Source organism: Melanerpes formicivorus, unplaced genomic scaffold (genome assembly GCF_026170545.1).
Source record: "Melanerpes formicivorus ecotype bairdi unplaced genomic scaffold, bMelFor1.0.p_v2 SCAF_39, whole genome shotgun sequence".
NCBI classification, from domain to species: Eukaryota; Metazoa; Chordata; class Aves; order Piciformes; family Picidae; genus Melanerpes; species Melanerpes formicivorus.
Genome location: NW_027142391.1, coordinates 1,211,344 through 1,234,920, shown reverse-complemented (window position 1 = coordinate 1,234,920; position 23,577 = coordinate 1,211,344). Strand labels below are relative to the sequence as shown.

General features: G+C 50.0%; 1 protein-coding gene across 5 annotated transcripts in view; it reads left to right on the top strand.

Annotated features, from left to right (window-relative positions):
- The window catches only part of PRDM16 (PR/SET domain 16), a 301,558-nt gene that overhangs the window by 98,257 nt on the left and 179,724 nt on the right, over positions 1 to 23,577 (top strand). For all 5 annotated transcript variants that reach the window (XM_068158186.1, XM_068158185.1, XM_068158184.1 and 2 more), the window contains exon 2: positions 15,125 to 15,474. In XM_068158186.1, coding sequence (XP_068014287.1) covers positions 15,125 to 15,474 — 350 coding nt within the window. The remainder of the gene's footprint in view (positions 1 to 15,124; positions 15,475 to 23,577) is intronic.

Sequence of the window (23,577 nt, the reverse complement as noted above, 5' to 3'; positions counted from 1 at the left end):
TGCCCTGCTGGGGCCACAGCTGGAGTACTGTCCCCAGTTCTGGGCTCCTCAGTTCAAGACAGAGTCTTGCTGGAAAGGGCACAGCAAAGGGCTACAAAGATGCTGAGGGGCCTGGAACAGTTCTGTGATGAGCAAAGGCTGAGAGGATTGGGGCTGCTTAGTCTGGAGGAGAGCAACCTGAGTGGGATCTCATCAGTGCTGATCAATACCTCAAGGGTGGGTGGCAGGAGGCTGGAGCCAGACTTTGTTCAGTGGTGCCCAGGGGCAGGACAAGGGGGAAGGGACACAAACTGGAACAGCAGAAGTTCATCTGAACATGAGGAGGAACTTCTGTAACTGAAGGGTGGCAGAGCCCTGGAGCAGGCTGCCCAGAGAGGTGGTGGAGTCTCCATCCCTGGAGAGATTCCAAACCCAGCTGGATGTGTTCCTGTGTGACCTTCTCCAGGTGATGCTGCCTTGGCTGGGGGCTGGACTGGATGATGTCCAGAGGTCCCTTTCAGTCCCTACCATTCTGTAGATGGCCAATGGAATCCAGGCTCTAGATGCTCAGGACAGATTGGAAGCACCATTGCTTGTCACTCTCGTTGCAGTTTGAAGGCCACCACCAGACTTGGTGGGCTCTAGAGGCAGGCTGTGTGTGGGAGCACTGGACTACAAGGGAGGCAGTCAGGGGCTGGCTGTAAACCCCCACAGCATCCCATCTGCATGGGGGGCAAATCCATGGGAAGTAGGAAGGCCATTTCCAGTGGGTTTGTGAACACAAACCTCTGCTGCCAGTCCCATCCAATCTGAGAAGCTTGTTTTGGTGGTTAACATCTCTGTAGGAGGAATCTTTCACAGGCCAGCCAGAGATGCCCCTCTGCAGAGCCTGGACTGTTCTTAATCACAGGCTGGGGACAGTGGCAAGGGACTGTGGCCAAAGCAGCAGCCAAAGCCAGGGTGTGTTCCAGTAATGGGTAAAGCAAAACTGTGCCCCTGAGGTGGCTGAAATGTGGGCATCTGGAACCAGGAGCAGTCAGACCCAGGGAGCAGCACCCCAGCCCCTGGTCCTGCCCTAGGTTCAGCCCTGTCTGTGCACCAGCCCTGCTCCGAGGCTCTTGGCATCCGTGGAGGCAGACCCAGCCCGGAGGAGATGGCACCAGAGGTTGTGTGGTGCTGCCTCCTCTCCTGGCCTCCACTCTGGTCACTGCAAGGTTTGCATTCAGCTGTGCACAGACAGCTCTCCCAGGGTGTGTTGATGGGGAGGTGGAAGAGCTTCAGCTGAACGTTTGACAGCCCTTTGTGTGTCCTGTTCGGGGCAGAACTCAGGCAGCCTCCTCTGTGCAAAGAGGAGAATCTTGCACAGATCTTCACTTGACTTTCAGGTCTGGAAAACCCAAACTAAACCCAAACCATTCCTGGGTCCAACTGTGAGGTTCAAGGCTGCTGCAAAAACACTGCCGTGGATCTTGTGACTAGAAACTCCCTCAGCCATACACAGCTCGGGGAGGACTCGGGGACCGAGTTGGGTGTTTGTGTTGTGCTAAGAGGTCTTGAGCTGAAATGGTTTTGAGCTGGCTTAACCAACACTGATGTTGGGGGGGTGTGGGGGGGGTGGATAACTTGGGGGAGCTTCTCCTGCATTTTACTTCTGTGCTTCATAATTAAAAAGTACGGGAGGCAACGAGAGAGGCTTTCAAAGGCTGGGTTTTAAACCCTGACAGCTAATCCATGGGGAAGAAAGAAATGCAACAAGTTTTACAGCACCTTGGCTTGCAGCTGGAGGAGGAAGGGAGGGGGGGACAGAAATAGCTGGAGAGGCAAGATTCAGAAGCTGGGTAGATTTGTGCCTGCCCTCGGTGCAGCGCTGCGAGCGCTGAGGCAAATGCAGCGTGCAGAGTGCAGCCTCCCTCAGGGTGGCAGAAAAAAAGCCCCAAGGAGGAGAGAGCCATTTCTCACTGTTGGTGCCAAGCTCTGCTCCTTGTTATGCGATAGAAAATGGGTGAGCTGGGCTGGAATGCTGCTTGCTTGGGCTCTGGGGGTTGTTTTTTTGTTGGGTGTTTTTTTCTTGTGGTTGGCTAGGGCTGGAGAGATCCAACTGATATTGTGGCATTAAAATGTGTGCCTGTGTGCCTCTGAAAACACAGCCCTGCTTTTGACACCCACTCACGGCTCGCTCCGCTGTCCTGCATTGATTCACTGATTCCCTTTCATTCTGCAGAGTCTGTTGACACTGTCCCTTCCCTTCCCTCGCTCTGCCCTCCCCTCCCTCCCCTGCTCCCTGCCCGGGGTCTCTCTGCCTGCCTCCTGTTAAGGCGCTGGAAATTGTTATCGATTAATATTAATATTTAGCGTGTTGGTGCAAATGTCTCTCCCCCCCTCCCCTGCTATTAATCTGCTATGTTAATAACGCCAGGAGAGTCCTGTTCTGGACCCTGGGGAACCCACAGTGAGCGGAATGACAATGAGACGGTGACAACAGCCGAAAAGCCTTCGCTTGGCAAAGATGTGAATTCCAATTGCAAGGTCTCCTTTTGGAGACTTACAAATGCTTTATTCTCGCTCTATGGTTTGACATCCAGGACTGAGAGAAATCTCCAGTGTGGTTTGTGAGTGTTTGGAGAGCTGGGCTGGCTGCATGGATTTATTTGTTCTCAATAGGTACCATTGCTCTTAGCTGAGGATTTATCTCGCGGCCGGTTTGGGAGTTCCACTTTACTGCCTTCCCAGCAAAGAGATTTCTCTGCTCTTGGCCCAGTGCTGGAGTTTTATAGATTTGATTTTAATTATTTTCTTTCCTGAAGGAAGGCATTTTGTGGTAAAAAGAAAGAAAGGGTTGGGGGGGGGGGGGGGGGGGGGGGGCAGGAAAAGAGGCACTTCTGATTTTCTCTGCGGAGCGCAGCACTTTCCTCAGGCTTTCAGCTCTTCCTCTCCAGATTTTCTTTCTCCTGGGTTATTCCCACAGATTCCTCCCAGCTGCCCTTGGACATTTCTTGTGCTGCTTCTTTGGAGCTGTTCTGTTGGGAATAGTTCCAGAGAGGCAGAAATCCCAAAGCCTAATATTATCTCCCCCCCCCCCCCCCCCCCCCCCCCCCAAATCACTTTATCAATAAGATATTAACCTTTTTATTACTATTATTGTTGCTTTCCACTTCCCTCTTTGATCCTCTGCATCCAACCAGGCACTGAACGATTTGGGGTTGGTTTTTTTTGAACAGAGCACAACCTGTAGCAAGGCCATGGAATGAGTTCCTTTTGTTTTCACTCACAAAACCCCTGTGGAAAGAGCATTTCATCCATCTATTAATATCAGAACTCACAGGGAGCTCATCTAATTAATGCATTAGCATCAGAAGCCTATGGGAAGATCGTTTAACCAGCTGAGGAACAAAGCACAACTTGGGGAAACGTCGCTGAAGTAGTTTTTAGCACAGCTTATGGAAGTGTCAGTTTGTGAGCATAACTTATAGGCAGTTAATTCATTCATGTGATTTAATTTATTAGCACAGCTTGCAGGTATCTCATTCAATCTATTAACAGAACCCAGAGGTGATTAATTTGTTAGCATCAGAATATACAGAAGGAGGATTTGGGGTTCTGGACATCACAGCTGAGAGAAGGAGAAATAAAACTGAATCCATATTTTTTTTCCCTACTCTCACAACTTCTGGAAGCAATTAATGCATTAACATCACAACTCAGAGACGTCTCGTTTAGCCAGTTTATTAACATCACAATTTGCAGGCATCTCCTTTAATGAGTTCATTAACATCCCAACTTAGAATTAATGTCTTACAGAAGCACGATAGAGATAGCATTTATTAACCCTCACGACTTAGGGAAATGGTTAATTGATTTATTGTTACCACAACATATAGGAAGAGTTAATCAGTTTATCATCACTGCAACGTGGGGCAATAACTAATTCATTATCATCACAGCTTAGAGGAATATTTAATTAGCTGATCAGCACTGCAACACAGAGAAAGGATTAATTATCACCACAGCATATAGAAATACTTAGTTTATGATCATTGCAACATGGAGGAATAACTGATTTATTATCACCACAGCATATAGGAAGAGTTAATTAGTTTATTGTCATTGCCACGTGGAGAAATAACTAATTTATTATCACCCCAACTTAGAGAAATATTTAATTAGTTTATTAGCATTGCCACAACAGAGAAAGAATTAATTCATTATCACCACAGCATATAGAAATATTTGGTTTATTATCACTGCAGCATATAGAAATATTTAGTTTATTGTCACTGCAGCATCTAGAATTGATTAATTTGCCATCTCCACGGCGTATAGAAATAGTTAATTAGTTTATCAGCAGAAATGATTCATTTGTTATCACCACGACTCGTAGAAATAGTGAGTTAATTTGTTACCATCACAACACACAGAACTGTTTAATTAATTTCTTACCCCCCCAACTCACAGAACTCTTTAATTTCTTACCCCCCCAACTTACAGAACTCTTTAATTAATTTACTACCCCCCCCAACTCACAGAACAGTTTAATTACTTCATTCCCACCACAACCGCGAGAAACCTCATTGAATCAAATCCTATTTTTTGTCTCAACGCCACAACTTCTCGGAAAGAGCGTGGAGTTAACACTGTATTTTTGTTAAAGGCAACACAACTGCTGGAAATGCCATTTAATTAATTTAATTAACTGCTGGAAACGCCCTGGGATGAATTTGTCTAACCCCACGCCGGGCAGAGAGGGCTTCCCGAACTCCAGCAGCCCCCGAACGGCCGAGACGGAGAGCTCAGGTGAAGCGGAGCTGCGGACCCCGGCATTCCCCACAGGGCTGGGTTCGAAAAGCATCTTCTGTGGAAACCTTTTTTTTTTGATGCCTGGTAGCCTTTTACTGGAAATATAACCCTGGCATGGAGCGGAGAGTCATTTGGACACTTTCCCTGCTGCTTTTACTAGAGGAAAATGAGTGTTGAGGAGCACACTGAAAAGCTGCTGCAAGCTTTATTCTTCCTCTCTGCCAGCAGAAATCCCTACAAATATACAGCAGTAAAATAAAAGCAAATCAGGGGGGAGGAAAGTTAGGGTTGGTTTTTTTTTACTGCAAACCAAAGCCACTTTGCATCCTTAATACCTCTCCTCCTTAACGAATCCTGAAGCAACTGATCCTGGGTCAGAAATGACATCTGCTGAACTCTGGTGCTCAGCCATTAGCTGTCCCTGCCGCTCGCTCCTGCTGCAAGGAGTTTGCTCTCGCTTTGTACGAGCAGGGCTGGGATCTGCTTGGAGAGGCACAGTCAGAGGCAGGGCGAAACGCAGCACAAAAGTGAACCTTGAAAAATGGATCTGCAAACACGGCCAGGGTGTTCTGTTTGCAAATGTTTGGTTTTGATCACGAGCTTTTCCCCTTTCATTCCTCCTGCCTCCTCCTCCTGCCTCATCCCTCACTGTCTCCCTCCCTGAATAACTCTGCAGTTCTCAGGATTCTCCAGCACTAAATTGCTTTTTAATGTGTTCTGCAGCAGTTCTGCATTAGACAGAGGTTCAGGCAAGTTTCATGCATTGTGTCCTTAAACACCAGTTGCAAAGTGGGAGGACAGAGAGGCAGCCTGGGGCACTCGGTGGGCAGGAGCTGGGACACTTTCCTGGAGGGAGAAGCGCACAGGGCTTGCTCTTTGCTGGAATTTTGCAGGGGTGAGGTCTCCAAATTTGTCTGCTTTGGACAGGAATAAAAATGGCCCTGAGCAGCTCTGCCGAAGGAGCGTTCAGGGGTGGCACAGCTCAGGTGAGCTCCCCGGAGCGGGCGTGGGTTGCCACCAAGGGATGCCCCTGAGCTCCAGGGAGCTTGGCAGTCAGGGGCTGCCAGTTTCTGCTGCCTGACCACTCACTTCCAGGATCCTTTTCACAAAAACAGCCTCTGTGTGAGCAGAACAACGACTCAAAGGTCAGAACAGATGGTGTGGCACTCCTTGGGTGCAGTGGCATGTTGGCAAAACCACTTCCCATCCGTGACCACTTCCCTCCTTCTGTGTTTATTACCCAAGTCTTTTTTCAACTGTAAAACCTCTGAAGATGCAGAGTTTGCATGAATGAATGAATGAATGAATGAATGAAGGGGGGGGGAGAGAGGGAAGAAAAAAAAAAAGCCATTTCTAAATGCTCTTTCAAAAGCAAAATTTACTTTTCCTCCTGTGGAATTAGAGTTGGATGGAAAAAATCTTTGAGAGCATTGCTGCAGAGTGTGAGAACCATGCAGAGCCCTGGCCCCACATGTGTGCAAGAGGCTGCTGCTTGGCACTTTCTGTTTTGGTTGCTGAATGTTTGCTTCCCGACCCAGCAGCCTCCAGCAAAGGCTGCAGACACCGGCAGAGTTTAGCTGGAGGAGGAAGGCTGCAGTGAATGGAAGGAAAGGAAGAAATTGGGTAACAGACTCAAGGAACTTGAGTAACTTACTCCTTTTTTATTGCCCTTTCTTTCCAGCCACTGCAGTTAGATGAATATTGTCTGGGGATGGAGGCAAAGCCATTTCTGAAGCATTTGGTGATTCAGTCCCATCCTTAATGAAAGAGAAATAACTTTTGTTGCCACAACTTGGGCACTAATTTGCTTCCTTTCTGGCAGAAGCAAAGCCAAACATTTCAGCCTAGCCTCCAGAGATGGTCTTGCACTGATTTTTAGGTCTTGGGCTTTTATGTGCACACTCTTTAGGCTGCAGACTCCCTGTGTGGTGAGGGAGTTGTGCCCTGGTAGGTGAACTGCCTTGCCAAGAGTTGGTTACCTCAGCAGCAGAGTGGCTTGGAAACTAGTCCTAGTCCTCAATGACCTTGCTGGAGTTGTACTGAGGGTTGTGTTGGACACCTTGGCTTTGCTTTTGTGATGCTGCCCTTTGCAAAGCACACTGCTGACCTGCATCCTGGAGGATGTGAGCCTGTGGGAGACAACCAGCTCCTGGTGCTGCAGAGTGCTTGAGCTCTGTGGAAATCAGGACCCAGGCTTTGTAACCAAGGCCAGCCAGCTCCAGCCCAAGTCAGGGAGTAGGTTTCTGATTCTCTATTGTATTTCAGCTGTGGCCATCAGGTGGCAATCTGATCACTAAGATCATTCAGTGTTCTGAAGCCACTCTTGGGGTGTTTTGGTGCTTTTCTGTGTCCTCTGTGATTTAGAGATGTGTCTTCCGAGCTCTGGGCTGTGCCTGGCTGGCAGCTTTCTGCCCACTTCAGGGCAGGGCAAGAGCTGGTGGCAAGGCTCTTGCAGAATTCCCAGTGGAGTGAGGCAGGACCTTGTTGTAATCTACCTGCAGTAAATCCTAGGTGGGCAGCACCACACTCAGGGGTAAGGAGCCCTGGCACTTGGCAGTGGTAAACTGCTTTGCTTAGTGGAAGTATTTGCACTCTTGGCTGGACCAAGTTCAGTGTTGATGGTTCCATCCAAGCTCTACTGGTCAATAAATGTGTTATGAAAATGTCTTTAACATGCTGAAGGTACAGCAAATGGAGTCAGAATCCTGTCAGGCCAGAGTGGAAGATGTAGGTGGTCCTGGTTTCTGGAGCTGTGGAATATTCCACCCTTCCTTTCTAACCTAGCTCTCTATCAAGAATGTTTTGGGTTGCTTGCTTTGTTTCCTTCTCTGGGGACTGTTTCTAAAGGAGCATCCATACAGCTCAGGAACCTTGATGCCTCTGCTCTTTTGCTCAAATTCTTTCCTTGGGCTTGGGGTTAGCAAGGGAAGAGTTCAGTGGCTGTCTGCAATCCTTCTCCTTGCTGTTCTTTTTACACACACCTTGTATTGGTACAGACCCCTTGGACGAGAGCATCCTCTGACCTGGCAGCCCTGGGGAGTTACAGAGTCATGGAATTGTTTTGGTTGGAAAAGCCCTCTGAGAGCATTGAGTCCAAGCAGGCTGTTGTTATTTTAAGGCCAAGTGAAGCGAGGTGCTTCCTGTGAGCATCCCATTCTGGAGCTGTCTGCCAAATGTGAGCTCGGCAAGTCACCCTGCTCAGCCAGCAGCACAGAAGTATGACCCAGGCTCAGCCTGGGGTTCTCCCTGCTCTGGCTACTCTCACTGCTCTCCATGGGAGCTCTGAGTCCAGGAGGAGTTTGGGCCCAGTGTGGTGTCTCTTGCAAGGTCAGTGAAGTTCAAGGCAGGTTGAGCTCACCGAGCAGACGCTGGCTGCCCCACATCAATCCACTCTTGGTGTGCTCTGCAGGCATCCCTTGTGAAGGGGCTGGGGATGTGCTTTGCAGCGGCTGTGAGGGTAGAAGATGCTTTAGTCACAGCAGATGGTAGAGATTGGCTGAGCCAGAAATGTTGTATTACTCTAGCATTGAACATTCTGATTGTTTGGATTCTAATCCCACCTTAGAGTGATAACTTTGCCAGCCCCAGCCAAACACAAGCCCCACCAAGAAGCCACCCAAACCCTGACACCGTGTTCCTGCCACCACCACTTCCTTTAACATCAGACTTTCTTTTCCTTTCCTTACAGCTGCTAAATAGATTATTCATGAGGTCTCTCACCAGTGCTAAAGCATCACTCTCATTGTCACAAGAACCTCATTGGTGTCACACAGATTTTAAGCCTCTGCCCATATCTGATTGTCTGTGGAAACAACCTTTCAATGGGGGCTTTTTAGCCAGTAATTCAGTTAGCCAGCTTTGAAGGACTAATTTTAGTTTCATGACAATAACAATAAGGTCAAGTTGTATTTCTGTCCTGCTTTTCACATAACCAGACATTCCAGAGTGCTGAAATACTTGCTGCTAGAAGAGGGGCAGATGTAGGACAGCCTGGTTGTCAGCAGGGAATGGCCACATCCCACGAACAGCTCGGGAGGAGCAGCCAGCCCCTCTGGGATGGAGCTGGGCAGAACTGAGGGCTGCTCCTCAACAAGGAGGTGCTCTCTGCTTTGATTTATTTTTAACCAGTTGTGTTGCATCCAGAGCAATGCTGAGAGGAGCTGGGAGGTTGATAAAGGGCACGACAGGCGGCGAGGGCAAGCTGGAAGGCTCCGAGAGGCCCTCTCAGCGATGCGATAACCTTGTTTCAGGGCAACTCCTGCAACAGGAGGTGGCTCAGATGTGGGTTCAGCTTCAGGGTGGATGAAAATGTGATCAGGAGCGGCCTGACTGTCCCACAGAAGACAGGGAGCCGGCAGGGCTCAGTGCCGAGGTGTCTTTGTGCTTCCCTGGTATCACCGAGAGCGTTCGCAGGTCGTGCTCCAATAAACCTGGTTTTGCTTTTCAACTCGGTTGGAATTCCTGTTTCTTAAGTGCAGAAGAGGCTAATCATAGAGGAGAAAATAATTTGACTTGCTAATACCAGGAGAGAAAAACATTTACAGCAACCACAAGTATTTTCAGGCTCCTGGAGCAGATCCTGCTTATGAAAGCTTGTTTCTGGCGAGGTGTCTGAGGCAGGAGGGCTGCACTCTCCAGCAGAGGAAACCTCTGGAAGCTGCAGCAGGCACCTCTCTGTATTGCTCAAAAGCTGGAAGCAAGGGGGGGGGAGGGAGGGAATGTTGGCAAAGGAATCAAAATCCTCTTCTTCAGTAAAGTCTCCACCAGGTTTCCTAGGCATGAACTCAGGAAAATCTTTATTGGGCATAGAAAAAAACCATAAAAGGAGAGGGGAGAGGCAGAGATGTGCCTGCAGACAGAAGGTGCATTCTGAGGGGAGAGCTGGGGGCTGTGTACCTTCAGCCCAGCCTTGCTTTTGCAGCTATTCTTCCCTGATGGTTTCCCGTTGGCAGCCAGGGCTCTCTTCCGCGCCGCAGCGAAAAGTGTGATTTTTGTTGGGTGCTGTTTCCCCCCCGATGACATCAGAGGTCAGTCATTAATATGCACTGTGGGAGTCCCTCTCACTGCTGCCTGGGCCACAATGAGGCAGTTGTTGGACTTGTTATCATAGTGGAAACTACTGTGCAATGAAAGCACAGTCATGCTGCCTCATGTTTAATTGAGAGATGGCAAATCTGTTCCCAAAATACTTCAGCTCCTTGTATTGGATGACAAATGTGTTTTTCTTTTCCCCTTCATCTGTTTCCCTCCCTCTCCCCCCTTTTTTTTTTCCTTCTTTTTATTTTTTTCCCCTCTTTTCCCTTTTTGGATGAAAAAACAAAACCCCACCTCCCTCTTTTGCTCCATGTGAATGTTGCAGCTCAGCAGTTGCCTCCTCTTGGAACAATCCCCAAACCACCCTACCCTCCCACTCTCAAGCTTCCCATCTCTGATGCATTTGGGGCTCCCTGGGACTTAGTGTGTTCAGAGCTGGTTGTGTTACTTCTTTCATGGCTGTGCTGATGTTTGGCATCATCATAGGTGTGTACTTGTAGGACCTGGTCAGCAGGGATCATAGAATCAGAGAGTTGCTTGGGTTGGAAAAGCTCTCTGAGGTCATCCACTCCAACCAGCAACCCAACACCACCACCATGGCCACCAAACCATGGTCCCTAGTGCCATGGCCACAGGTTTCTTGGACACCTCCAGGGATGGGGACTCCACCACCTGCCTGGGCAGCCTGTGCCAGTCCCTCACCACTCTTGCAGCAAAGAAATTGTTCCTCATCTCCAACCCAACCCTCCCCTGGCTCAATTTCAGGCCATTTCCTCTCCTATCACCTGATGCTAGGGAGAAGGGACCAACCCCTACCTCACTCCACCTCCTTTGAGGGAGCAATGAGGTCTCCCCCTCAGCCTTCTCTTCTCCAGAATGAACAACCCCAGCTCAGTGTTGGAGGAGCTGGGCAGTAACAAACATCTCTTTTTGCTCTGGGAGCCAGAGAACGGGAAGGAAATGCTACTCTGTGCTATCCATCAGTAAATGGCTGGAATTCCATGGTTCCAAGCTGATGGGAACATTTAATTCAGGATTAATTAGTGATTAATAACTGTGGGTTTATTGTGCTGCAGCTACAGCTGAATGTAACTGCATGCAAACCATTTGTTGCTTTGCAGAGGGTGAATCATCATTTCCTCACTGAGGGCTGCTTTGGGGTATTGCTTTTTAGCTTTACTCTTGTTTTTGGGGGGGGGGGGCTTTTTTTTTTCCTCTTTAATTACATTTTGCCCAGCTTTCTGTTGAGGCTGCAGTTCCCTTGCCAGCTGCACTCCCTGTGTTTGGAACGAAGATCAGCTCCGCTCAGTTGGATGGGAGGCAGGAGGATATCAGCTCAGAGCCTTCAAGTCCCACAGAGTGCTCCAATATGCTAACGAGAGCCCCAATTGATGGGGCAAAAAACTTTGGAGAGAGAGGAATTAGGGAGGGGAGATGGATTGGGACTTGAGGAGGGCAGATTGAGACTGGAGGGTAGGGAGAAGTTCTTGAGAGTGAGGATGGGAAGATGCTGGAACAGGCTGCCCAGGGAGGCTGTGGCTGCCCCCTCCCTGGAGATGTTTCCAGGGCAGGCTGGATGAGGTCTTGATGAGCAGCCTGGGCTAGAGATGAAAAAGTGACCCAACAGACAGGGGGCTTGCAGAGAAAAGATGATGTGAATTTTATGAGCACAGGACTGTTGTAAGAGCAGAACTCTGAAGCCATAAAAACAGAGAAATTCTCCCAAATCAATGATTTTATGGTGCTTGAGTAATTGTTTAGTGCAGAATATGATGTGGGAGCATTGTAAAAGGCTCTGCCTGGCAGCAGCAAGCTGAGCAGGTAAACACATCCCAAAGGTGAAGTCTGTGGCCTTCAGCTGGGTTCTTTGGAAACACTCCCTCTGGATTTAGCCCTCACTTGGATGCTCCTGGAATCCTCCAGGCAGTTCTAACTGCAGGCAGTGCAGAGAAGTTGTGCAGAACCCACAGATGGTTGAGTCAGGAGTCTTTAAAGGGCTGCAAACACCCATTGCAGGGAAAGATATTCTATCCTATGGAGCTCATTCAAGAGGTTAAGAGGTGACATCCTCCAAAATTGAAAAGGGAGAGATGTTGAATGCAGAAGGTAAAAAGGAGGCCGAGGCTTGCCAGGGAGAGAGGAAACAAAGGGACTCATAATTCCCCCATTAGCGCTTGCTGCCGGGCTGTGTGCTTTGTGTCTGCGTGTGGGGGGTGCTGCACCAGCCCTTTCCCCTGGAATTCCCAGGGACCGGGACCGAGCAGAGGTGCTCAGTGCTGTCTGAGAGCAGAGAGCTTTACCAAGCCTTGGAGGGCATCCCCGGGGAATCTTAAAGCTGAGGGCTTTCGTGGAACACCTTTTGAGCTTGGGGGTGGGAACAGTTCTGAGGGGTGCTGTGCTCTGTGTGGGGTGGGTTTGAGACAGCAGTTTACACTTTCTTCAACCCCCCCTTCTCCCCTAAATTCCTCCTTTTGGCTGCCCAAGCAGGCTTTCAGAATGATCACTACACCTAACCCTGTAACATCAAACCTTCAAAACCCGAGGGCTTGAAAGATTTTGTGAATGGAAACGATGGAGAGATTTGGGCAGCCTGAAGGAGCTCAGGTTCTTGACTTCCCAGCAAGCTGGGAGAAGCTGAGGGGGAAAGACTTCTGTTGGAGCTGAAGCCTGCTCTGTGCTGGGGCTGCAGACTGTGGCTGCAAACTCCCACAAATTACCCTGCTCTGGGTCTGTGCACTTAGGAAACCAAAACAATCTCATCTGGAGCAGTTCTGGTGAAGGCTCTGCCATGGCAGCCTTGCAGCCCAAAGGCTCTTCTGCCGTTGGAGTGAGGGGGAGAAGGTTTTCCTCATTGATCAGCTAAGACCTGGGGTCCATCTTCCAGCTTGCTCAGCAGGTGTTCCTTCTCTCCATGTCTATGTCTCACCTCTGTAAGCCATTCCTCCTTGTATCCCCTGGCAAGCCCTCTGAAGCAGGAGCTCTCTTCTAGGCAGGGCTGGGTGATCAGACTGCTGAGCAGCTTCCAGCACTGGCATCACAAACCCTGCTGCTTTTCAGGAGTGCCTTCCAGACACGGAGTCTGCTTTGACTGGGGGAGCTTCCCTGCAGCCAAGGCCAAGGGAAAGTTCTCTGTCTTTAGGGGGTTATAATAATAATGGGGAAATGTTATTGATTTTGTCATCATAAACCTTAAATGCCAAAGTTTTGTGTGGTCAGGAAAGCAAAGGAGGGAAGGGAAGAATTCATTTTGAAGCATCACAGAATGGTTTGGGCTGGAAGGGACCTTTAGAAGTCACTTGGTCCACCTGCCCCCTGCAGTGAGCTGGGTTTGGTTCTGAGGACAGAAAAGAGCAGTGGATTCCTGGGCTCCAAGCTCTGACATCTGCTCAGCTGCCATGGCCCTGCCTTTGCTGGCCCTGTGACAGAGAGGGAAGGGTCAAAGCAGAGCTCCAGCTGCCTGGTCCAAGCTCCTGGTGGGGCACTGTGAGCCTGTTAGAACGACAGGTCCGTGGGACTCCTGGAATCCCACTGCTACAGGGAATGGCAGGAAGAAGCCCCAAGGATCCTACCTTGCAAGATCAACCTCTTTGGTTGAGCCTTCAGCAAGTTTGGAGGGGAGGAGGCAGTTTCTTAGCAGAGCTGCACCCAGCCAGCAGGATGGTGCCGTGAAATCGGTGCAATGCGTGTCTGAAGGGAGGGGGCTGGGTTCAGCAGGGCAGCAGTTTCTACTTAGAAGCTCTCCTCTGAGCACTTCTCAGTCAACTCCTTGCTCACAGCCTTTTGCTGTTAGTTAGTTTTCTTTCCATGCACTCTGGTAAACACATCTGAGCAACCTGACCTAGTGTGAGGTGCCCCTGCCCATGGCAGGGGGGTTGGAGCTGGATGATCCTTGAGGTCCCTTCCAGCCCTGACACTTCTGTGATCTGCCATGATCTGGGGGTTTTTTTTGGCAAGTGATGGAAGGGGAAGGGCTTTCTGAAGAACACTTTTAGATTGGATGTCAGGAAGAAGCTCTTCCCCATGAGGGTGGTGAGAGCCTGGCACAGGTTGCCCAGGGAGGTGGTGGAAGCCTCATCCCTGGAGGTGTTTGCAGCCAGGCTGGAGGTGGCTGTGAGCAACCTGCTGTGGTGTGAGGTGTCCCTGCCCATGGCAGGGGGGGTTGGGACTGGCTGAGCCTTCCAACCCTAACAATTCTATGATTCCTGGCTTGTCCAAGCCAACACCAACCCAGCAAGGGGCTGCATGTTGCAACAGGTTTGACACTGGCATTGACTTGGACTTCTCTGAATCTGTTGCTGGAAAATGCAGCTTCAAAAATCCCTGCAGCACTAAGGGTGTTTGCTTTGGGGGGTGGTGGTGTTTGTTCTCCACACACACACACACATTCCCTTCCTGTCCTTCAGGTCAGTTTGATTCCCAGCCTTTTGTAGGTACTGGGCTGAACTGTGCTGTGCTGGAGATGCTGGGGATGAAAGATCTGCCCTGGTATTTCTAACTGGATTCATAGAATCCTAGAATGGGTTGGGTTGGAAGGGACCTTGAAGATCATCCAGTTCCAAGTCCCTGCCATGGGCAGGGACACCTCCCACCAGCCCAGGTTGCTCAAGGCTTCAACCAACCTGGCTTCTAGGTAGAAATGTTAACTCCCCCTTACCATTTTGCCTTTATTCTGCACACATCCTGCTCCAATCTTCTGTGTTCTGTGAGATTTTTGGTTCTGCTGCCTGACAGAACTGAAGTTGAGGCTTAGGAAAATCAGCTGCAGTACAGTGCTGAGATGTGGCTGGGAAGGTCACATCAAGCACAGCTTTTGTGTGCCCAAAAAACCCCAATCCTAAACAAATGGTTCCTGCCTAGGAAGGTTATGGATGCCCCCTCCCTGGAGGTGTTCAAGGGCAGGCTGGATGAGTTCTTGAGCAACCTGGGCTGCTGGGAGGTGTCCCTGCCCATGGCAGGGGGCTGGGACTGGATGATCCTTAAGATCCCTTCCAGCCTAAACCATTTTGTGCTTCTATGGCTCTGTGACTTCTGTTACTGAGAGACAACCCCTCCAGTGACCCTGCCCCAGCAGGAGGTGACAGGCCAGCAGGGAGCTTCCATCTCCTCCTTCAGCAGCACTGAGTATTGTGCAACCAGCAGCAGCATTCCCCCCTCGGCCCCAGCTGAGCTCTGTAGGCGAGGGCTCTCTCTTTTTGCTTTCCCCCTCTCTCCTTAAGGCATGTGAAGAAGGCTTTGTGAACCTTTTGTCCCACGAGGAGGCTGCCTGATGTTCACCTGAGTGTTTCAGTGTGTTTTGTTCTGCTGTTTCCCCTTTTAGGTGACAGCGAGATTGTAAATAATATGTACGAGACCGACCCCGATCTCCTTGCTGGCGAAAGCGCAGAGGAGGAAACAGAGGACAGTATTATGTCCCCCATCCCTGTCGGACCTCCATCACCCTTTCCCACCAGTGAGGACTTCACTCCCAAGGAGGGCTCACCCTATGAAGCTCCCGTCTACATTCCTGATGACATTCCAATCCCACCAGATTTTGAACTCAGAGAATCTTCGATCCCAGGGGCAGGGCTAGGGATTTGGGCCAAAAAGAAGATTGAAGTTGGGGAAAGATTTGGACCCTATGTGGCAGTACAGAGGAGCACATTAAAGGAAACAAACTTTGGATGGGAGGTAAGCGTGTGGAACGTGCTAACCGCATTCCTTTGTCTTCTGTGCCAGCTGCGCCCAAAGGTGGCCTGGGGCCGCGAGCGGCGACTTTGCTCCTTGCCGTTGTCCCCACCCCGCTCGGCCTCTGTTGTGCACCCCCCAGAGGTTTAAACAGCAGCAGAAAGCCTTTGTTAAGAGTTCTTCTTGGGCTCCCAGCACTGCTCTGGCAGCACTTTGAGAAGGTTGGTTTGAAATGCTGTTGGGTCACTTTTTGAAGTGCTTGTCATTCCCAGCTCGTGTTCGGAACTTGTCGCCGTGGAGGGAGTGTGATTAGTCGCATCATGTTCTGTGGTTGGGGCTCTTACCTTTGACTTGCAGCCCATGTCAGCTGGGCAGCTGCTATTAACTGGCCAGGGAAAAATCCCTTGTACCCATTACCACCCTCTGTGTTCCTCAGTTCCTGCAGCAAAGATAAAGAAATGTGAAAGTCATTTCCCCCTGAGAGCCAAACAAAACCCAGCCTCCAGCAGGAAAGCTGCTATCCCTCAGCTCCTCTCCTTCTCCCTGCTCTTCTGGGGCTGTTCCTGAAATCATCTTAGTCTCTTCTGCTCCTGTATTCTGGCTTTGAAGGTATCTGTAACCCTAGGAAACACTGAAGTCATTCAGTAATTGCCTTGAGCAGCTTGGTGTAGTGGGAGGTGGCCCTGCCCAGGGCAGGAAGCTTGGAACTAGATGAGCTTCAAGGTCCCTTCCAACCCATTCCAGGGGACAGGGCAACACAGCCTAGCATCTGTGCTCTGTGCCCACAGCCCTAGCCCAGTGCATCCAGTATCCAGTCCAGGATGTGTAATGGACTCTCTGCTGGAGCCCTGACACCCACCCCAGCACTGCAGACCCCCTCCTGCTCCCCCATCTGCTGCCTTGTGTCTTGAGGCTGTGCCTGGGGGCAGCTGGCTCAGAGGGGTTTGGCTGCTGCTGGCCAGGCCAGCCCTGTCCCTCAAAATATGGGGAAGCTGAATTTGGCCTCCCTTTTCCCTGGGTCAAGCAGTAACTTGGCCTGCTTGCTCCTTTGGCCAACAGCTGATGTAAAGCCATTAGAGATGCTGCTGCAGTAAGGAGAAGGGGAGCAGCTAAGGACAGAACTCAGCAAGTGGAGAAGCCAAGAGGGCAAGCACAGAAGCTCTTTTTCTTAGCAAACAAGGTCAAAAAGGCCAAAGTTAAGCATTAGCATTTTAAATGGTGTCTGATTATATTTACACTCTTGATTGTGAGGTCTTGGAACATCAGTGAGCAGTTGGCTTCTCTGAAGCCCCAAGAAGTTTGTCCAGATGGTTTTGTTTACTTTTTTAACTTGTCCAAAGTGCAGGAAAAGACACAAAAAAACCCTTGCTGTAAACCCAAAACTCAGTCATGTTTTGCCCTTCTACAGCTGGAAATGTCTGAAGAGCTAAAATCAAGAGTTTGGTTGAATGACTGAGTTGGGAGCTTCCTTTTCTCCCCCTCTCCTGGTACAGGAAACCTCCTAAAAAGAGGCTGGAGTGAGCTGGGGGTTGGTCTCCTCTCCCTAGCATCAGGTGATAGAAGGAGAGGAAGTGGCCTGAAATTGAGCCAGGGGAGGGTTGGGTTGGAAATGAGGAACAACTTCTTTGCTGCAAGAGTGGTGAGGGACTGGCAGAGGCTGCCCAGGCAGGTGGTGGAGTCCCCATCCCTGGAGGTGTCCAAGAAACCTGTGTCCATGGCACTAGGGACCATGGTTTGGTGGCCATGGTGGTGGTGTTGGGTTGCTGGTTGGAGTGGATGACCTCAGAGAGCTTTTCCAACCCAACCAATTCTGACTCCAAGGTGAATGAGCCTGGGTTCCCTTCAGAGGTTCATCCTGGTGCCAGCTGCTTTTCCTGTGAGTGCCTCTGGAGAGCATTTGATAACCATTGCAGCGTTGCCTTCGAAAGATGGAGGTGGGGGTGGAGGTTGTGAGGAGAGGGGAGGATTGCTGTTCATATCCTGAACACAGTTGTGTGTTTGAGGCAGCTGGAGATGACCTCATGTGCTGCTCACCTGAAGGTCCCTCTGAAGCTAAGCACAGTTCTCCTCTGGTGCAGGCAGTGGTGGTTACTGGAAGGCTGTGGTGGGGAAGTGGCTCCCCCAGAAAGGTGAATTCCCTCTTTCTGACCCCAGTGTCTGTCATTTGTTGGCTGGGGGTTGGTTTGGGTGTTTGGGGGGAACAAAGTGCTGTCCTCCTTGGCTGCTGGAAGCCAGACCAAGTGTGAGCAATGCAAATCATCTTCATTTCTCTGCCCTTGGCCAAGCTCTGTCCTTGTGCTTCAGATGTCTGATAAAGGTCTGTATTTACATTCACATGTTGGAGCAGTGTTCCCTGTGCCCATTCTGCAGGGAATGCCAGGCCTGATAGGAGGCCTATCTCCAACCTCAGCCTGCGTTGACTTTGTGATACTGTTTATTTTTTTGAGTGGAATTGAGCAAACTTTCCTCCTCCTCCTCCTCCTCCTCCTCCTGCTGCTCACATTTCAGCGGCGTCCTTTTCTTCTCAGCCTTGGCAGGTACAGTGCAGACGTGGAAGGAAGGAAGGAAGGAAGGAAGGAAGGACTCTTTGTCCTCCATCAGATGTCCTCAAACACTGTCTTAGCCCCACCCTGACACTCTCTCTTCTGACCTTGCTTGTGCTTGCAGACACTTCTTGGAGTTTTCTGCTTCCCACTGTGTTTAAAGGCAGCTCAGGAACTCGTTCGCTGCCGCTCGGTGCCTTCAGCGTTTCACCTGGGAGCAAACCACCCAAATTACCTTCATGTGCTGAAGGGAGGACAGGATTCATGTAGGGAACAGTCTGCAATCACAGAATGCATCAGCTTGGAGGAGACCCCCAAAGGTCATCTTGTCCAAGCCCCCTGCAGTGAGCAGGGACATCTCCAGCTGGATGAGGTTGCTCAGGACCCCATCAATGTCACCTCAGGGATGTTGGTTCCCTCAGAGTGCCAGGTCAAAAAAAGCCTTGAAGAGGTTTTCCAGGCAGCTTTAGCTGATGTCACTCGTGCTGGAAATGGTAACCTGGGGTTTGTTGCCATCCTCTGTTAGTAAAATGGAGCAGGCAGACAGTTGGCAGTGAGAGAAGAGAAGAGGTGAGGTGGTTTTGGTCACCCTGTAACTTGTTGACCAGCCTTTGGCCTCTGTGTGTTGTTCCTTTCAGCACTGATGGCTCCAGGGAGCCCAATTCTTGTGGTGCACCAGGGGTGGTGCTCCTTGTGCAGCCTGGCATCATCTTTGGTCAGTGCTTCTCTCTGTAACTTGTAGGTTTGTCCTGCAGTGACCTGAAAGTCAAAGGCTGCTGTAAGGCTTCATAGCCACAACTCCTGATTGCTTGATTGAGAGATTAATTGCTGCTGGGCTTGAGCTGCCTGCTCTGTTAGGGACATTGGTGCCTCGAGAGTGTATTTCTCTCAGTGTCTTTAGAAGTTATCTCTTCTTCACACCCAGCCTCCTTCTCTGTCCATATTCCTCAGTTCATTTCCTGTGGTTTATCCTCCTGATAATGGCACTTCTGTGGACACCCCACCCACCCAAATCCTGAGACCTGTGTTTGCTTTTCAGTAGTCATCGCTTCCTTCACTTCAACAGCGTCCCTGCCTTCTGCACAAGAAACAGCTCTTGCCCTTCATCACAGGAAATGTGTTGTCAGGCTTTGACTAAGGGTGGCAGAGGAGTGGTAATACCTGGGGGTGCTTCACACCAGGGTTTGGAGTGGCCATTCACTAGCTCAGCAAATCTTCACTATCTCCTTCCTTTCCATCATTTTCCTCCCCCTGTTTTCTTTGGGGTTTGTTGTTGGGGTTTTTTCCCCCCTTTAATAAATACTCCTGAAATCAAACCCCACCTACTGCTGAAGGGCTTTCAACAGGGGATGCCAGTGAGTGATTCAGGCTCATTTCATGCAAATAAAACTGAGCTGTCTCATTCTGGCCCCCACCCCCTGGCAGGGATGATTCAGTAAGTGCTGGACAGGGCAGTGTGCTGTGCTTTCCCTGCCTGCCTCTCTCCCCAGCACCACTGTGCTGAGCATGGTTACCTACCTCTCTCTATACATATTTTAATCCCCTTAAACTGCACCACCCCAAACTCCAAGCCCTGTGATTATTTAGTGTGAGGTGATTGCATTTCTGCTCTGCCCTCCTGATCCTATTTCTTCCCTGCCTGCTGACACAGAACATCCCATTGAGAGCACCCCAGATAAATCACAGCTTCTTTTCACTTTATTGCCTCTGGGGCCATAAAAAAAAGAAGGCCCCCAAAACCACACATAAATAAAAATCACATAATGATTTGGATCACTCTGCTGAGCAAATCAAGACATTTATCATAGCTCTGTTTAGTTTTGCTAATGGAGGGAAGGATGGGAGTTGCATCCTGGAGGGAAATTTAGCAACAGGGAATCTGTAGGGAATTTGGAAGCAGTCAGATGGGTTGGAGGGTTAAAGATCATCCAGTTCCAACCCCCTCAGGTCACCCAGTTCCAGCCCTTCAGTTTAAGGGAAGTTTTGTGTCTCAGCAAATAGTCTCTCTTGAAATGTCCATCAAAGCAAGGCAGCCAATAACTCTAATTTGTTTATGGGGTTCACACCCTGTGGTGCAAAATTCTTTCCAGTGAGGGTGAGGAGGAGAGCCTGGAACAGGTTGCCCAGGGAGGTTGTGAATGTCACAGAATAGAATAGAATAGAATAAACCAGGTTGGAAGAGACCTTCAAGATCATCGCATCCAACCTATCACCCAACACCACCTAATCCTCCCCTCCCCTGGAGCTGTCCCCTCCCTGGAGCTGTTCAAGGCCAGGCTGGATGTGAGGTGTCCCTGCCTATGGCAGGGGGTTGGAGCTGGATGATCTGGAAGATCCCTTCCATCCCAAACCATTCTGCAAAGGATAATGATGTGTCTGGGGGGGATCAAGAACTTGCTGGACTCGAAACGCTCTCAACACTGTGCAGTTGTAGTGCTGTAGGGGCTAGGTGCTGTCCTCTCTCCAGGGACCAACTGTGCTGAGAACATCCACACTGCCATTTTCTCCACAGTGGTGGTGTTAGGAGACCATCCTGAGGAAGGGGAAGAGTCAGCTTCCAGGTCCTGTCGATTGTTAGGCTGTTTCCTTATGCTTGGTATGGAAACCACTTCGGTGGCCACTTCCTGCTGGCTTCTGACGCAGAAAAAGGGGCAGCAAAGCAAAAGCAGGGAGGGACATGGGGCAGCTGCTGGTTGTATCAAAGGCAAACTCCCATCCCTTCAGCTCAGTCCATTGGGAGGGTTAATTGATTCATTTCAACCCTGGGTGCAAATGGAGAATGAGCCACGCGAGGGCCGGGGCTGACGTTTGCGCCGGTTTGTGCCGCTCACCGAAACGTCTCAGAGCCAGGGTTAAAAGAGTGAAGCTTTTTTGGGCCCAGGAATGCCAAGATGTCTTGCTCTATCTTAGGCACTTCTCTAAAACATGGGTATATAAGGAATTAAGGGAAAAAAGAGAAGAGACAGGGGAAGGGAATGACTAAGAATACCTCCTGATATTTCTCCTTTATTTCCATAAGGGGTAATAACTCATGAGCAATCCGGCAGAGGGCACTTGCTTTAAATAGAACCTTCTGATTCACAAGCAGAAAAAGGAAATAAATATTTTCTTTTCATCTTTGGAGAGACATCCATGAATGCCAGCTCCTGAAGCAGGATTTTATCATCCCCACTTTAACACACACAAAAAAAAAGGGAGGAAAAAGCAAATCCCATGAAAAGCTCAGTGGTGACCACAGCGGTGAAAAATAGCTCTTGCCCTTGTCAGAAGCCTTGCAGGGCACTGCTGCTTCCTCTGGAATGTTAACCCACTGAGAAATCCAACCTTCATTTTGTCCCTTCCCAGCAAAGCCTGAGCTGATGGAGCCCTGGAACACAGCAGGCTGTTGTAAAGGAAATGATCAATAAGTTAGGGTTAAAGCATAAACGCAGAGAGGACCTTGAAGGAGGCTGCACTCTGCGGGCTCCTCTCTGAGCTGCAGCTTCAGAGGGTGGAAGCCATGCAAGAGAACTCAGCCAGCAGTTTGTAGGTTACTCCTGTGTGGGAATCAGGGAGGTGTTTGCTGTTTGAGCAGGGAGTCCTCCTGTTGCTTGTTGGGAGCTGGGACAGCATGGAGGAGTCCAGCACAAGCTGGACACAGGAACACAGCCACGTTCTCCAGGGAAGTTGAGAGCTGTCTGCTGAGTTCTGAGCTGCTGCCCCTCCCCTGCTTACAGGTAGGGTCCCCACACCTCACCTGTGCCATCCCTTGCTGTGGAAGGGTTCTCAACAGTGGAAAGGTTCAGCTGGAGTTTTCTAGGAGTCCTTTTCTCCTGTAGCTTACCCCTAGCCCCTCAGTCCCAGTACCCTCATGCAAAGACACTGGAGAAAGTCATTACTCAACTTTGAGTCAAGGCTTAAATGCTTAGGGCTGTGTTTAGACTCGGAAGGTTTGGGACATTAGCAAACCTTTCAGTGAACCTCCCTTCAGTTCCTGCTTACTTGTGATGTCTGAAGGCTTTAAATTCAACTGCTTGTCCTCACTCTGGAGGACACAAGGAGCACCACCAGCAAACTTTCCAGAGTAACATGTTCTGTTAATTACTTTGAGAGAGAAGGGAAATCACATTCTCTGCATAATTTGGCACCGGCCTCCTCTTCCCGTAGCAAACTGGGAGCAGCACCACAGACCTGGAGCACTGCTAAGTGTAGCAACTCCTCCTCTGTGGGATTTAGCACTTCACACTTTTTGGCACTGGGATTGCTTCTGGTTTGGCTCTGGAAGCGTGAGGGAGCTCTCTTGTATCTAGAGGTGAAATGGAACCTTGGGTCTTTCGCTCTTTCTGAAGCAGTTGGACACAGATGGGGCTTGTTCTTCATTTCATTATTCATCCTTTCCTCTCTTTGTGTGCTGGGACCTGTAGAAAATGAGGCAGCCCTTGTACTGCCAGCTTCCAGCTTTGCACACCATGGGTTGTTTACCCAGGGAAGGTGTGAAGCTGAGTTTGAGTCACAGTTAGAAACATCATCGGAAGCAGCGTGTCTGGAGGAGGAGGTCCGGTGGCCAGAGGAGGTGCCCAGCTGGCCAGGGAGGGTTGGAAGGAGCATTGCCATGCAGAGGGGTGTCTCTGGAAATGTTATTACTAATCCTCTGCTTTGTTCCCCAAGTTGTGACTCAGGCCAGCTGCACTGCAAAGCATCCTTGTAAAACATTCACCTCGAGTCGCTCCTCATCTCCTGCCTCTCTCCAAAAGCCAGCAGGCAGCAGGCTCGTTGGAGGCACAGGCCTGAGTGGGAGCTGGTTAGGGTGATTGGGTTCCAGGTAGTGGTGTGCTGGGACCATCTGATGTGTTTGCATTGATCAGAGACGTGCAGGTTCAAGTGGGATGTGTAAATAAAGGAGAGGCATTGCCGGGGACAGTGCCTCTGTACACAGCGGGAGGCAGAGGCGGGGAGCAGCTCGTCACAACTTGCCATCATTTACTCTTTTTGCCCCAGAAATGCACAAGTCGTGCTTTAAAAAAAAACCAAACCAACCACCTTTTTCACTGCAGAGTATCCTCACCCAGCCCTCCTGCTCTGCATGCTCCCTCCGTGGGGCTTATTTCAGCTGCTCTTGGCAGCGTGTGGCTGGCGAAGGAAACCTCCAGCGCCCTGCACTGTACAGTAGCTGCTGCAGGAGGCGAGGAGCCTCAGCCTGTAAGAGCCTCCTTTCTGTTCCGTGTGTTTCCTAACCTTTCTGCTGCAGGAAGTGCAGCCCTGAGCCCAGTGGTGCCTGGGTTTGTGCTGAGGCCGTTTGCTCAGCACGCAGGAGTGGGTATTTTCTCCCTTTTGATCTGATTAGCCAGCAGTCTGTTTCTTCGCTTTCAGATAATGCCCGGGCAAGGCATCGCTTCCATTGTGCATCTCATTGTGTCTTCCCTGTTCAATCATGTTCAAAAATACCTACATTTCACCCTTGTCCCCCACCTCCCTTTTCCCATTTAGATCTCACTGAAGTCCATTCTACCTTATCAGCACAGTAATTTCATGAGCAGAGCTAGGATTTCTGCCGTTTAGGTCCCGGCCATTGTCTGTCGCAGCT